Source organism: Zophobas morio, unplaced genomic scaffold (assembly GCF_036711695.1).
Source record: "Zophobas morio isolate AGI-343-1 ecotype UQ-CSIRO unplaced genomic scaffold, CSIRO_AGI_Zmor_V1 ptg000048l, whole genome shotgun sequence".
In the NCBI taxonomy this organism is placed as follows: domain Eukaryota; kingdom Metazoa; phylum Arthropoda; class Insecta; order Coleoptera; family Tenebrionidae; genus Zophobas; species Zophobas morio.
Genome location: NW_026972153.1, coordinates 343,875 through 359,709, shown reverse-complemented (window position 1 = coordinate 359,709; position 15,835 = coordinate 343,875). Strand labels below are relative to the sequence as shown.

The 15,835-nt window shown below is 31.7% G+C and overlaps 2 protein-coding genes and 1 long non-coding RNA gene across 5 annotated transcripts; all 3 read right to left on the bottom strand.

Annotated features, from left to right (window-relative positions):
* Positions 1 to 105: 105 nt before the first annotated feature.
* LOC135142499 (ubiquitin-conjugating enzyme E2 A-like) lies at positions 106 to 2,015 on the bottom strand. Its single transcript, XM_064074213.1, has 5 exons — positions 1,919 to 2,015; positions 1,774 to 1,854; positions 1,498 to 1,613; positions 348 to 436; positions 106 to 238 (listed from the first exon to the last, which is right to left on the bottom strand). Exons 1-5 carry the CDS (start codon positions 1,960 to 1,962, stop codon positions 113 to 115), a joined length of 456 nt encoding a protein of 151 aa, XP_063930283.1. The 5' UTR covers positions 1,963 to 2,015; the 3' UTR covers positions 106 to 112.
* A 2,291-nt stretch (positions 2,016 to 4,306) lies between these two features.
* LOC135142490 (uncharacterized) lies at positions 4,307 to 5,045 on the bottom strand. The gene is made up of 3 exons (XR_010282547.1): positions 4,868 to 5,045; positions 4,510 to 4,656; positions 4,307 to 4,374 (listed from the first exon to the last, which is right to left on the bottom strand). It is a non-coding gene; the product is annotated as an uncharacterized LOC135142490 (long non-coding RNA).
* Positions 5,046 to 11,441: 6,396 nt separating this feature from the next.
* LOC135142504 (uncharacterized protein HI_1586-like) lies at positions 11,442 to 15,835 on the bottom strand. Of its 3 annotated transcripts, XM_064074219.1 has the most exons (21): positions 15,792 to 15,835; positions 15,310 to 15,393; positions 15,177 to 15,238; positions 14,944 to 15,014; positions 14,231 to 14,402; positions 13,856 to 13,970; positions 13,737 to 13,808; positions 13,552 to 13,680; positions 13,379 to 13,480; positions 13,253 to 13,329; positions 13,121 to 13,190; positions 12,995 to 13,069; positions 12,877 to 12,945; positions 12,700 to 12,822; positions 12,476 to 12,646; positions 12,271 to 12,416; positions 12,151 to 12,208; positions 12,032 to 12,094; positions 11,868 to 11,972; positions 11,657 to 11,767; positions 11,442 to 11,596 (listed from the first exon to the last, which is right to left on the bottom strand). In XM_064074219.1, the coding sequence occupies exons 2-21, from the start codon at positions 15,374 to 15,376 to the stop codon at positions 11,475 to 11,477; spliced, it is 1,980 nt and encodes a 659-aa protein (XP_063930289.1). In that variant the 5' UTR covers positions 15,377 to 15,393; positions 15,792 to 15,835; the 3' UTR covers positions 11,442 to 11,474. The 3 variants fall into 3 exon arrangements, with proteins under 3 accessions (XP_063930289.1, XP_063930288.1, XP_063930290.1); XM_064074218.1 differs by having other exon boundaries at positions 12,700 to 12,945; XM_064074220.1 differs by having other exon boundaries at positions 11,442 to 11,593; positions 11,711 to 11,767; positions 12,700 to 12,945.

Here is a 15,835-nt window from a genome sequence, read left to right as displayed (position 1 = left end):
GGCGTTTTAGATAAGCTATATAAACCGCACCCTTTTTACATATATTAAGAGGACCCAAAAAATGTTTTCAAGTGTTTAAATTTTTTCTATTATAAAATATATTTGACCAGCTTTATTCAGCCCAACTTTTTTCCACAATAGCTCGAACTCTTCTTTCGTACTCCTTCCGATTGTCAGAGTACAGCTTAGCCGCTGTTGCGTTTGCGGGACTGTTTGGGTTGGGTTCATCTAGAAGAGACTACATAGTAAGTTAAAATTAGAAGCTACTAAAACAATGAATAAAAGTGAAATTTAAAATATTAATAATTATACCAGATGTTATAAAAATGCATTAATGAAACTATTACTTGAATGGAAGTCAAAATGGCGGCAACGTCGTAAGTGGGACTCCAGCGGTTTTGTAGAATATCAAGGCATATTGCTCCGTCCGCGTAAACTTTATTATAACAAAAGAATAAGAAGATATATAACTTCATAATGTTAATATTATTCAATATCGCGGGCAATAAATTAGAAGATAATTCAAAAGTTAGCAATGAAGTTAATATACATATAAACTTCACAAAATATTGCGGTTGAGACTGTTACATAACTAAAGACGTATAAGCATGTGATGCATAAAGGTATAAACAAAAACAATAACACGCCGTGAACAATCTACTACTGGGTGGAATCCGTGCTGCTATCAGCGGGAGTAGGAATGTAGCTTACCCAAGCAGCAGTCTAAAAAGGTCTCTGTGAATATTTTATAGTTGCTAATTAATACACTTCGGGCTGATCAAAAAAAGGAACCGTGTAGAACTTCTTTGTAAATAAAGACTAATAACAGCAATGTAATATATATAATAATAACTGGTAATTAACATTATAGATACCGTATAAATAGACGATAAAATCACCAATAAAAAGATACATATATGACAACGTAGTATTATAGCAATAGGTAAACTTACTATAGAGATATTATATATTTATCATTAAAAATATTTATAAGGTAAAAGAAAGAACAATATAACTAAAAAAAAAACCAAAATTATACTTAATATAAAGATAAAACAAGGCAATAAGTAAAAGTAATAATCTAGCTCCTAATTGGGTATATAATAAAACTTATAAAAAGTTAAAAGTGTATAACAATATATAAATATTTCAAAAATGATTGTGAACTAATACGACAATCTCCATATCCTCAAAAATGTAATTAATAAAATTATTCCATATATATGCCTCAAGCAAAAGTTAAACTAAGGTTTAAACTTCTTAAGGTTAGGCTAACTATTAAATTTACGTAATAGTAGAAAAAAATAACTAGAGCACAACCCACAACTGTGTACATAAAGTTATCGTGTAAAAAAAGAAAAATTTATTATTGGAAATCCACTAAGATTAACAAATATTAACTCAATAAATATGTATAGATACTTTTCGAATGGAATATCATAAAAAGTACGCTGTTAACTTGAAAAAAAAAATTTGTAAAAAGTGTATTATTTATACCGTTTGGATGAAACATGGCCGACACAAACCGAACATTCGGTGCTTTATTAGGATAATTTTCTGAAAATTCGATAGTTAACTTGAAAGTTCCATCTTCAAAAGGAGTTTCAGAGGGACTTAAAAGATATTAAGGTATCGTTAGGGTATAAAAAATATAAACTAAATAAAAGCCATTGACATATGGCTATGGAAACTAATTAATATTCCGAAACAAATTAGGGCTACATCATATTAACCTCAAATTTATAGTAACTTATAAAAATTACGTGGAGATACCCGAAAATGACAGCGTTCCACAGTAATATATTGTTTTCGCTTGGTGCTCCACTTACTCCTACAGGTGGATCCTCCTGTAATCTTTGAATAAAATTTTACTAAAGCGTCCGAGCTATAAATAAAAATTAAATTAATAGATGGCCACTTTTTAAAATCACGAAGCAATCTTCTTCGAGCAGGCGTCGACATTAGGCGAGCACCGCTAACAAGAAACTTACCGAAAAGGTGTATTATACAAACACACTCTCTGCCTGGAATTACTAAAGGAATATAATAACCACGAAAAAGCTTGGTAAAAGAAACCAAGTTAAACCCTCCAGAAGGGCAGGTGGCGCCAGAATTTTTTTAGATTTGAACGATAATTACATTTTGGCTGACCCTTTTTAATAAGTAAAAGTTTGTTTAAAAAATTTTATACTTCTGTAACTAAAAGTTAAAATGTTTGCTACTAAATGAATTCAGGCTACTGTTATGATGGTAAGTGCAAGTTTGTATATTTAAGCGAATTAAAAATTTTTTGTTAATTTCGTCGGGGTTTACGTAAGAAGAGCCAGGGTTGAATGACTTTAGTTAAGGATATCATGATAGTCCCTATCAAGTAGCGTTCATGTATTGCATAGTGCTTTAACTGGTACAAATGTATAAATACGTTTTGTAAACTATGGGTTTACGCAGCCTTCTTCGATAGGGTATTATTATATTATTTAATAAGTTCTAGTTTAAAAAAAGAGGCTATACGATGACGTACATCACAGTCGCTGCATAGATATCAGGAATGTTCACACCCGCTCACACTCACAGTTAACTAAACCTATATAAATATTCGAACCAGTTAAAAGTTTAATGGAATCATATTAGTTTTATACGTTACTTTGTGTTCCAGTAGGATCCTTTTTCCCTTTGCTAATAAGTATTTGTTTTTGTAAATCATAGTTATGTTGTAACCTTGTTTCACATAATAAATCTGGATGTAGGTTTTCCAGCTTGATGTTTACTTTTTTTTTTCGGGTTTAAATATCCATTTTTTATTTTAGTTTACATTGTGCTTTTTAATATCGGCAGGGTTTTAGGATATTAATTTGGCTGGTAAATTATATTAAAGTAACGATCCTAGTTTAATTTCAGTAATATTTTCTTCTTTAATTTTGTGTTAGGTTTCTATTTTTCATATATGGAGCCCAGGTTCAAAAATGTTTAGTTAAAGACGGTAAATTATATTATCAGCATTATTATTTGGGGGAGATTTCTAGGCCAATTACAAGTAGGTCTAGTTATTTATAGTTTTAAAAAAACATTTTTTCCTTTAGCTATTATTTTAATAAAGTCCATACGTTACTATCAGCCTCACTATTATTACTACAATTGATAGGATTTTTTATTCAAATAAATTATTTAATTTCACTTGACAAAAGAAGTGTTTACCTTAGAAAACACCACTTCTCGAACATTTTTTGGCCAGCGTTAGGTAATCTCGTGTTAAATACCTGTTGAATCTACAAGAATAGTAGATGTATTACCTTTAAGCTTGATCTTAAGATTTTGTCTTTTGTGTAGAATTGTAAGCATATATCTTTATAGGTTTTTCATTATCAACTTTTTATCATATATATATAACTTTTTTGTCAGTTATTCTCTTGTTTATTAAGTTAATTATATTTAAAATGGTATTGCAGAGAGCATCAAAGTGCTTGTTTTATTTTTTGTTTGACAGTACTTCAGGTCATGTCACAATGTCTTAGATGCTTCTCTCACTTATAGCACATTGAAGTGCGTATTTAGAAATATAAATGGTTCATTACCTTTATACTATAAAAACCTTCAAGGTGCTAATTTGTAAAATTTGAATTTTTTATTAAGGTAATTCTTGGCTCATCTTTGTAAACTTATCTTTCTTAAGTAACAATAAAAAGTTAGTTATTTCAAACTTTGTTTAAGCAAAGACCGCCCTCACAGACCTCAACGTTGCATAATTAAATCCAGTTTAAGATATTTCACCGCATTCTTCCACTTATGAGTATTACAAACGCAGTCAAAAACAAAACAAATAAGCGCAAAATATTTATCTCAGTTGATGGTAAACAGGTGAATAGAATAGTGTAACTTGATTTAGAGAAAATTACTAATAGGCCACACTTACATCGGTGCGTCTTTGTTTATGAAATGTATAAAGTTTATTTTTGTTTAGTGGGTAGAGAGCAGCGCTTTCTCAGTGAAAAAAAGGCCCTTTTAATTTTCTTGAAAACTGAAAATTAAACTTTGTAAAGAAGGCCGTTTTTAAAAAACAAATACTTTTACGCGTTGTTACTCGAGCCGAGCACATAACCACTAAGCCTCAACACATATCTCCTTCAAATTCCAATTACCTAATACCTTTAAGGTTCTAAAGGGCTCCTTTAAGAAATTAAAGGCATGTTTCCAAGAGTATGCTTGGCCGAGTTATAGACAGATTTCATTCCACAAGTATAATAACAACGAACGAAATAGTCGTTCAGTTAACATAACGTTAAACAAGTTAAACAAATTTATTGAAGTTGCCTTCTTAGGTTTATACTATTAATAGGCATTAGCTTTGTTTCTTGGAATTAGAGCGAAAATTAACACCTTAAATAGGTTAATAAAAATTTAGAAATTAAATGGATAAATTAAAGTAGAACTAATTAATAAATAGTTAAAAGCTATTTAAACTTTAGTTGCAGCTATGAAGTATGGCTACCTTACGCTCGGCACATATTTTACCTTGTGTGCGGTACATCGGCCACGGCGGCAATAAGATGAAACCATTAAATATAGCGCCAATTGCAAAAACGGTGATGAGTTTTGGCATTGACCTTTCAAATAGTCCATAACAAAATGACAAAACAACCAAAATTCCAAATAATAAACCTGTTGAAATTTAATATTTATTAAACAACTTTTTATTTTATAGATAAATTATCTTTTATAAATAAAAATAAAAAAATAAGAACTTTTAAGTGTTTATTAACTTATTAGTTTGACGTGCTTTAGTATCTGACAAACGTTAAATAGTGAACAAGACTAAAAATTTTTAGTTTTATCGGTTATAACGAGAGATAAGAAACGATATATAAGATACTAAGTAGCTTTTCAATGTAAAGTTGTCCCACGTAATCAACAGAATTCCATTCTTTACAACTTTTTTGAGAAACTTTTTCATAAACCATCGCTTCTAGTTAAACTTTTTAATTAAGTAAGCAATCAGCGATAGAGCCTTGCAAAAAGCTGTTTCGTAAGTACTCACAAGCTTTAGTAAAACCTCACAATTATCTGCCTTTATTTAATGTTGATTATTTCGTACATGCATAAATATCTGAGGTTTTGAGGGAAGATAAAACAAACTTCATCTGGAAGTCCGGATGCCTTTCTTTTCTAGTAAGTCACCTTACAATTAGCCTCGCTTATTAATGATGATTCCAGAAAACGCCCTGTAAGTTAGAAAAAAAATATTCTCTACATAGTGCTAAAGCCCTATAGGTGGGATGAAAAACTTTCCTTCACAAATTCAACACTTTTGACCCCTTGTATACAAAAAGTTTATTGCACACAAAAGACTATCAACTCTTCTAATTACCAATTGTCAAGTTAATAATAACTACCTTCAGTGGCAGTGGCATTGTCATACCCTCTGGGAAGGAACACGATAATAAAGAAGTTTCTAGTCGTCTTCTACGGACTAAAACCGAACCTTTTGTTTATACCCAACCAATAAAATTATCTAAATGTAGTTCAAAGAAAGCTATGAAGTTAATAAAGGCAATATTATTAATTTTTATTAATAAAATACAACCCAAACTTCTTGTACCTTCTTTTAATAGTAAATTTAGAAAAGTAATATATATGATAAAGTTGCTAGGGGTATATAAAAACTCTCGCTGTAAATTAATATATATGTAAGGGTGACGATAAGGGTGACGATAAAGCTATAACTACATTCTAGTTTCTAATTTTTTATATGCTTACGATTGAGCATGTTACTAATTAATTTTTTATAATAACTATTTATCTTATTTCTTTAGAAATTGCTCCTATCACTTAAGTGCTTAAATTAAGTGAAAGCCTTTTTGAAGTAGAACTAATATAACATGTAACTTTACAAAGGTAATTAATAATGAAAAGAAAGGTTGAAATAAAATATTTGCTATTTGTTAGGAAAACTGTCTCATAAACATTTTACCGAGATCCTCGATCATACAAGACGGGTTAATGCCAATATATTTTTTATAACCAGAACGTTTTTATGTTATTTGTCTGGTTGTTAAATCCTAACCTACTGTTTTCCATTTAAAACCACTGCCGCTCGCTTTTAAAAATCCTTTTCCTCATACTATATTTATTGTGTAGCTGTTCCTTGAAACTAGCAGCCTACAAATATGTTTTCCATAAGAATAACACTTATTAAAGTTTACTTGATTTCTCTTACATTAAAACAGTCAAGATGACCAAATTGAGATCGCCATTATTTAAACAGCAACCCAGGCTGCATTTATTCACTTAAATTTCACTGTGTATGTTGCTTGTTAATTAATAATTCTTATAAATCATTGTAGCGATTCATAAATAATCATATATATATATATCCTTATAATTTGAATGTAAAACTAGTTTATTTAAATGTAATTGCTTTTTATCGCACGTAAATTCATAAATTAATTAGAGTAACATAAGTTTTGTCAGTTTTATAAAAGAATATTCTTTTTAATTATATCACAAAATTAAAATATAAATTTAAGTTTGCATATCTTGACTTTCCTAGATAAGATAGTGGCAGGTGGTGTTGTATTGTAGTTTTCGGTGTATTGCTCATACGGGCTAGCTCTTTGTCTTGTCAATGAAGTTATACGAACTAAAATAAACTCACAAAACTAAGACAGAAACCTCTTCCTATTTTTCTGAACAATTTAGTAGTTAACTATGAGACAACTATATTTTAAACATTTAAAACAAAATATATTCCAACACATTCATTGCCCACAACCCAAAACACTCTTAACTGTGGGGGTTAAACTTCTTTTTAACTTAAAAAAATTATAGAAAGCTCTACAAAAAACGTCTCAAAATTGAAACTTGTTGAACTTGAATTTAAAAGCTCTCTATTCCCCTAGCAGATCTCAGAGCCGTATGTTCAATTATAATTTTAAGTGTGTACCATAAAATCTTAAAAAAGGTAGCTTCTAGAATGAAATAGCACTAATCACAGTTACAATCGTTACATTTGAATGAAGGGTATGAATTAAGTATTAAGCTTCTGACAGTAAAAAGGGACAGGCCCTAGCAACCCGTAACTGGTGAGTTGGGGTTTGTCACCTCGCTGAAATTAAGACATGTCGCTACATGATTATATTTAGTGGGAAATCGCTCGCAGTCTTGTATCATTTAGTCAGTTCGCTCTCTACTGGTGTAGTACACTCATGCTACGAAATAATTTTTTAATTTTGGAGTATATCCCTAAAAAGCCAATTTAGAGTTTGCCAAACCCTCTCACCCATCTATATTACTGTTATTTCCTCCATTTGTGTTATGGCTTCCACGTCTTCAGGACGTGCTATGAAATTGGATGATCTCCCGGTTATAAGAAATGGCAACAATATTTAAAATGAGTTAGAAAGTGATTATAGTGGGGAACGAAGGGGATATTGTTAAACTTGGTTTCGTTAGTTACCATGGGAGTGATCCCAAAGATGAACTCGTCGAATCTTAACATGAGTTATCTTTAACTGATGTTGATCAGCCAACTACAAAAAAAAAAAGCACAAGACAAATACCAAATCATACTCTGGAGAGGACAATTTTAAATACTCTCCAGAACCTCTAAAGTAAAATTTCTGAACAAGGAAGTATAACATAAATACCCATATTCCAGGCATTCTTGACCAGCAAAGCAGAGAAAAAATTATTGTACCAAGCTTCCTCCTTGAGAGCTATTGTTCACGTTGAAGCTATTAAGCGAAATAACTTAATAGACAAAAGAAAGTTGTGGCAGATTAGGCTGCGGTTCTTATTAGTAGATAGATACGATTACAGCAATCTAAATATCAGAATTTCGAGCGTTCCTAGGGAACTTAATATGTACTTCTGTTGAGGTAAATATCCCAGTTCATAAGTTTTAACGCAAATTACCATTTTTAGGCATTTTTATGGTTATTATTGATTATTTCATTGCTTGGTATAGTGAAGGTTCACAAAAAATAAACCTGCAGTCGTATTAACTTTTTTCCAGTGCTTTTTTGTTTCAGTCACATCCGTATGTGTCTATATATATATTTGTTTACAATTAATTTTTAAAGGCTTAAAGTTTAGATACCGGTCAGTAAAGGTTTAAATACCCTAATAACTTCAGTCTCGAAATCGGATTATTAAGATTTTGAAGCACTGTTAGCTACAGATGACACCAGCTGCGATATCTTCCGCTGCGTCATCTCTTTGAAGCGAACACTGGTTATTCTAGAAGCGTTCGCTTTTATAATGCGTCTGATAGACCAGAGAGGAATAAAACTGATGCAACGACTGCAATATTTTAGATTTTTGAGACGTTTGTAAAAAATTGTCGACAAGACTACTCTATTGGAGATACGCTTGCGTAGACGAATTGCTTGTAGGATTTAGAGGGCGATGTAAATCCTCATGTAAATGCCAAATAAATCTAGGAAACACGGTTTAAAAATTATGGTATTGAACAATGCGAAAGCCCAATACTTTCTTCTTAAACAATGTCTATATTTATTCGGTCAGGGGACAGGAATGGACTTACGGTTTTACTTAAGACATCACTTTAGTGTCCCTTGTGCCAAAGAAGAATAAATTTTTATTTTTTTCAATGCACCACAAAAACCGCATTCACCCGGTGTCTGGGTAATTAGAATTATCGAGTTTTTCAATGAAACCAGAGGAGGCAAACTATACCGTTTACTCTACTAGTCGACGAACCAACCTATGGTTCAAGCTATCTTCTTTACTCTTTTAAAATTGAGCCTCGTCATTGCTCGAGTTATTTTATAGTATCCCTGGCAATCGTGTGCAGAAGAGATTAGAATATATCAAAAGCCTTACTAAACAACTTGTAAAGTTTGCACAAAAGGTTGCTGAACAGTCGTCTCCTCGTGAATTGCGACTGAACCTCTCATAAATTCCTCAAAAACCCATAACCAGCCCAACTCATGAGAAAAGTTAGGTATATTTAAGAGGGAAAGACAGAAAGACAAGTTTTACTTGTGTTGAATGTAGCACTCCAATCTGCGGCAGCTGTACTGTTAGTCGTTGTGGGATTGTAATCAATAAATTTTTGACAAGTAGTTATTGTTTAAATATACTATGTTGTTTTATAGTTTCGGATACTTCATTAGAAGCGTGGTTACATAACGTTAGCTAATTATTATGTTTCAGTTTATTCTATTACAGAAATAACGCACATAGTGTCATTTTGTATGCATCATTCTATAGATACTCCCTATTTAAAGTGTCTTTATTCATAGTTAAAGCTACAATCCTACCAGACTTCCATCATATTACGACATAGTAAATAAGCAGCATTTGAGCAGGTAAGGAAGTTTGCAGAGCGCTCTTTGAATGTAAGGGTTTTATTTGAGTTTCAAAGGGGCCACTCTACTACTAAGCTCTCGCAATATTTTTTTTCCGTACAATTTGCGAAAGGAATTAATCTTGTAAATAATTTTTGAACGCAAGGGGCTTGTAACACAGTGTGGCCCGCGAGTTTAACTTCATAAGAATCAGATATTTTTTCGCTTCCTAAGTAGTTCCTGCGCTAAAGTGTATTTTGCGTAACAGTAAGGCGGCCAGCTTATTTTAAAGGTCTGACAATGAAACACACACATGACTCACTGTAATTTTTACACAGTAAGTTACTGCACTTGAGTAATGGTTTGACCAGGTGGCGTATATTACAATTAACCCACTAAAGAGCAAAGCTTATTTAAAAAGGTAACAATCTATAACCCTGTAGGCTTGACAAACAATGTTTTATTATTATAATTATAACCACTAAATTTTGTAAGTTATCTTTTTGAACTTTTATACTACTTGTTAAAGTCAGTGTCTTTAAAGCTCCTTCTTAAATGTATCATATTTTACAAAACGGTAGTTTCAAGGGTTTTAAAAGTACCACGCTCTCCTGCTTTCATTGTTAAACATGCCTCTATTTTTGTTTCTTAAATAACTATTTGGAGTTGTTGTCGTAGCTTAGAGGTTAAGTGCATTGTCGCGCAAAATTAAGCTCGTGGGCTGGGTTCACTTCTTCGGTGTTTGATAACTGCACATTTTAACTTTGCCCTCATTAATTTTGAGAAGATGGGGAATATATCGGTAAACGCCGGCCAGTATGCTGCCTGCCGGACCTTTTCGTTTATCTCTTCACTTATCTCAGGAGGCTAGTATATTGCCCTCAGTGCGAACTATATATTTATGTTACAATTAAATAAGATTTTTCTGGAAATTTTTTTTAAGTATATACCGATAATTTTTAGATTTTTAGTAGGTTTTGAATTGTTAAACTTTTCTAGTTATCGCCTACTTCCCACCTTTTGCGTTGGTCTCTAAACACCTTTTTTCCTACAGTTCTATAATTATATGGAAAAGTGCATTTTTGATGCGTGTTCCATCGTTTCCCTACAAAAGTTTTCCCTTTTTCTTTCAAGGCATGCCCTTTGTTAACTCCTTCTAGAATCTCGCATCGTCTGTTATTTTTATCGAATTTTAAATGTTTTAAGATTAACCTAACGTTTTTGTTAGCTTAGCTGGCTTGTGTTTGGTAGCACAAGTATAAAGTACTTTCAAGTAGCTGATTGAAGGCTCTATCTTGCTTTATTGGTTTTCCTATTCATATTAAACATTTACCTACCAACTTTTTTGTAATAAAGTATTACTTAGAGTAAAACGTAGTTCATATATTTTAATGCTACAGTAGTAAATATATAAATTCTATATTTGGGGGTGCCACCAATATTCCGCTTTCTGCCGCTTATAACAATTTTTAACTCCTAATGAACTTTGCTCAAAATCTACAACTACTAGTGTGCTCTACCCTATTGGAGTCTTGCATGTGCTAAAAGTTTCTGTCAAACATACAAAAATCTTGTTTCGATTACATCAAAAAGCGAATGACGCTAATACTCGCTCTGTCGGTATGCGGATAAATGATAAAATTTCTTTCCAATACTTGACAATCATGAGTTGTTGAAAACTAAGATAATAGCGACAATATCGAGAATCCATTATAGCCAACGCTTAACTTTGCGACCACAAAGCTAACTTGGAAGGTTCAAATAACCAAGCACCCTTAAAGTTTCTTGTATATCTGCTTTACTAAATTTTCTCAGTTAGGCAAGTTAAATTAGCTTTCCTTATGTAAAGCTATTATAAGTACTATTTTATATCCTGACAGTAATTATATAAAATAATTAGAATTTTTTGAATCAAGATTTAAACTCTACAAAAAACATCATATACTTGGCAAGACGCGGTAAGCAAAAATGCTATATTATGAGAAAACAGATATTTTTAAGTTTCTTGACTGCATTCACTACTCTTACAATAGGCATATTGGTTTTTCAATGGTACAATAAATTACTTGCGTGTAAAGAGAAAGGTTTGGAAAAAAAAGTTACGGAAAATTTAAAAGCGGCCTGATATAAATAAAAAAATATTAAACCGTTTTTATTAGTAAAACTCATCTAACGCTTGACTTTTTGTATAACATGACGCAATGTCCTCTCAAAAGGGGAGAGGACACGGACTGCAGAATAAGAAGCATTTGATTTGTTCTCCACATCAACCGGCGCAGGTAGGCTGGCTCCTGCAAACAAAACAATTTTTAAACTAAATAACCTTTTCATATAATATTAAAAGTGTATACCAAAAATTATAATCAATAAGAACGTTAAGGCGAAGGCTATAAGATAGTAAAAACCAGCATGCATGCCATTGGCCACCGGTATGTACCCAAGTAGTATCGCAATCAGTCCGGCTAATAATAGATTATGATAACCAACAAAGTGAGAAGTGAAGGGTATACTGGAAGTCAAGAATACTGAAAAAAATAACTATAGTTGAGTATAACTATATACCGACAAGAGCATACGGAAGTTGAGTTTTGGTGTGAGCAATTAGGTCGCACCCACTGCAGATACTCGATATTAACGTTGTATCAGAAAGAGGAGAACAGTGATCGCCTATCATAAATATATATATACAATAATAATAAGTACAACAATAATAGTAATGTTAAAACCAAAAATTGCTCCGTCAAAAACGGCAGCGCCAGTCATGTAAGCTATAAATTCCATATTTGGGTCTAAATAAAAGTATTAGTATATGACAATGAATTGATACTTTCAATAATAATAAAACCTTTTGAAGTACTAATTCCAGCATAGGCCAAAGGAAGAGTAATCGGCATTAATATCAACTAAAAGAACCAAAATAATATAATATTCAAAATTTATAAGCAATTGCCATGAATTCCTATACCATGGTAGCCCACGAGGATCCAGTGCAAAAAGATGACAAATAGGCCAATAAAAAGGAGATGGCAGGAATGTAACGGATATTAATGCCTTTAATAAAAAAAGAAAGATAATAGGACGTCTTCAGCTCAGAGCAGGTATTTTGCAGAGCTAAATAGAGTAGGATAAGTATAATAACAAAAGATAAACAGAATATTAAAAAGAGATACCCCACGACAAAATAAGAAGATACACAGACTCGCGCATACTGGGAATCGCGTAGAGAAACGCTCGAAGTGCATCGTCAAAGCCAATCACATTGCCGTATAGTGGCAGTAAGACGGCAAGCCCAGTAATTCCTAATGAACAAAATAGCAAAACTCTTCCACTGTCCGCATTTGCTGATTTTCACAACAGTAAACCCAATGTTAAGTACAATAATAATAATATAGACCCATTGCGATTGTCCATGCCTCCTTATTAAATATATTGAAATTTGTAACTTTCTCGATTTTCATTTTGTTGTCATAAAAAAAACCCAGTAATGCAAATAAAAGAAGGGACACAATAGGGATGGCTAAAAGACAAATAGGAAAACATAAAAGTATCAATGAAGACGAAGCAAGTAAACCTGCATAGTACCATCGTTGCGGTTTGTTGGGGTCTGCCTTAATATATTCGCTGGCCGAGCCAATATTTTCTAAAATAATAGTTATAACAAGCTTTGCCAGTATTCGTAAGAGAACGACTTATATTTGCATCATCAGCTACAACTTTTCCCTCCCGCAGAGCCCGAACCTCTGCCTTCAGCATTGGCCCAAAGTCTTAAGAAAAGACGGTAACTGGTCATTGTAAAATATTATACATTGAACGACCTTTTTCAAAAATGGAAGAGAAACACAAGAGAAAGAGGGTGCATACAGAATAAAAACGGTACGCAAGCGTCTAAAAATTTTATAATTATTAATACTACTTATTAACATGATAATTGTAAGATTCAAGGAAACCTTTAGAAAGAAATTAAAGCCTTTGTCTTCGACTTGGGAAACTTTTAAGCCATTATTTATAGCATTCAGCTCTGGTCCTGGAAAAGTATTCAGAATTATGACAGTAACATAAAGAGAAAACTTCACCAATCCACGTGGATATTGGTATCAATCCTGCTACGGGAGAAGCCGTAGAATCGCATATGTAAGCCAGTTTCTCTCGGGAAATTTGCATTTTATCAGTAAGAACTTAAAAAATTAGAATTAGTAGTAGTATTATTATTATATGTACAACCACGTAAGTATATAAATATTACTACCTTGAAACGTGGTACCAATAACCACAGAGTTGCCATAATCGTCAAAAAAAAAAAGAAGTCCAGCAACAACAGCGGCAATGCGAGTGCCACGTGGCGAACGGGCAAATTTTGTTAACACTTTACAAAAACCTACCGACGTAATGTGAAAGTGACTAAAAACTACTATCGCAGCGAGAGATACTGACCGTCCAGTCCGCCGGAGCGCTGCATTACATACACGGCGCCGATAAGTACAAGGGTAAAGCCAAGTGTATAGGCTTATAGGAGGCATTAATGATAATTGATAATCACGAGAGTAGCTAACCGTGATCCACATCGAGAATGGCTTTCAGTAAAAGTTTATCAAAAGCTTTAACAACATCCGTCGAAAAGGCGATAAATCCGCCAATTATAACACCCATCCCCAAAGAGAAGAGCACCTGAACACAAGTAAATATACTTTAGTTAAAACAGAAAAACTTTATTATTATTACAATTTATACAACAAGACATGTACTGTAATAGTTCAAAATAACGTCGTCTAATCTATTTTTTTTCTTGTTTAATTAAAATCATATGTAAACCCACACTGGTTACCAGTGAAAATATTTTTAAACTGCACTTCTTCAAACATAAAAAGAAAAATATTTGGTAAGTATACTCTTCAAGATGCAAGAAACACGTAAAAAGGAGGGAGCACCTGGCCATAACAAGCAGAAAAGCCCACTGAAAATATCGGGGGGATCATGGAGGTCCAATGAACTTCTATATTATCACAGGAGCCCACATCGCGGGTACAAGTAACAAACTTCTCCTTAAGAAACCGAAAAAGTAACATCAACGAAGTAATGAGGAGAGCAAAGATGAGATGCCTGCGGAGTAGATAACAAAATATGGAGACCATATTCGTCCATATAACCGTAAAAGCAAAAATAAAATCAATCAACTAAAAAAATATGGTTAACACGTAATTATAATTAAATAAATTTAAAAAAAAAAACGAAGTTTTAGTGCAATGGAAGGCTAAACGTCTTTAAGCTGTATAATAAAAGTTAGAGATGACATAGAAAAAGATAAAGAGCGCTTAGTAAGTAATAAATAAGACTAGGTAAAGTTATGCCAAAAAGTTTGGCCGGTCAGCTAGATAAAAGTTTATCAGTATCAAAAAAATAAAACAAATTCATAATAAAGTGAAATATAAACTTTTAAAAAAAAACCTGGGTTGTAATAACAATATGATCACAACTAGCTTGTTAGGTTAAAAAGTAATAAAAAAAGTGGTATTTTGTACAACAATTTAAAAATACAAGAAACTTTAGAAGAATTGATCACAACAAACTTATTTAAAAAACTATAGATGTTACTACCCCAAATTAAAACTAAGAAACATTTAAAGTAGAATAAAAATATAACCTCTTCCATGAAAAAAACTCATTAGGAATCTTCTTTCGTATGTATTTCCACGACTTTAGCAGCCAAAAAAACTTTATTTTTACATAATATATTTTAGTTATATATTACTAAATAAAATAACGAAAGATAAACAAAAAAAAGTAAACATTCATATAAAAGTAAACAGTGTTAATAATATAAATTTTATAATAAAATCATAAATAAATTAAAAGTTAATAAACTAATAAACTAACGATTCTATTCGTAAGAGTTGACCGAGCCTTAAAGGATACTGAATCTTTCTTACCAGAATCCGCTAATAAAAATATATTAAAACAAAAAACTCTAAGTATTTTATAGGCTGTTAATAAAATAAAGAACAAATACACGGAACGGAGGAAGTAGACCCGATAATTATTTCTTCATCCGCTTCTTTTTCAGTTGTTACATCCATTTATTTATATGTATAAACTAAAAAAAAGTAAAAGGAATTATTATACTAACTAATATAAATTACAAAATATATTTATTTGAAACGTTATAAAGTTAGAAGATTGGCTTAAAAGACTATTTAATAATAAACTTGAAGAAAATTAATATAAAATAATAATATATGAAGAAATGCCTTGAGTTGGAGGAACCAATGATCACATAAATAAACAAAAAAATATGGGAAAGTAAAAAATATTATAAATTAATAAGTAAAAAATAAAAGGTATATAAGCTTACTAAATAATCAATTATAACTATTTATCTAATAATAATGCAATTTTAAAATGTAAACTAGAATTAAATGTATACACACACAAATCATGAAAAAGATAGAAAAAAACAGCGTAAAAATAGAAGACAACATCTAAAAGAATTACATATATAATATTTAGATTAATAGCATGTGTATTAGCGTTTCCAA

Coding starts and splice junctions, on each gene's coding strand:
- LOC135142504 (XM_064074218.1), bottom strand. CDS start 15,376: ATGGATGTAACAACTGAAAAAGAAGCGGATGAAGAAATAATTATCGGG. Junction 13,191..13,252: donor GCTTTAATTTCTTTCTAAAG/GTTTCCTTGAAT, acceptor TAAAATTTTTAG/ACGCTTGCGTACCGTTTTTA. Junction 11,597..11,656: donor CTTATTGATTATAATTTTTG/GTATACACTTTT, acceptor TTTTGTTTGCAG/GAGCCAGCCTACCTGCGCCG.
- LOC135142499 (XM_064074213.1), bottom strand. CDS start 1,962: ATGTCGACGCCTGCTCGAAGAAGATTGCTTCGTGATTTTAAAAA. Junction 1,855..1,918: donor TTGCTTCGTGATTTTAAAAA/GTGGCCATCTAT, acceptor TTTTATTCAAAG/ATTACAGGAGGATCCACCTG. Junction 437..1,497: donor GGCCATGTTTCATCCAAACG/GTATAAATAATA, acceptor GTTATAATAAAG/TTTACGCGGACGGAGCAATA.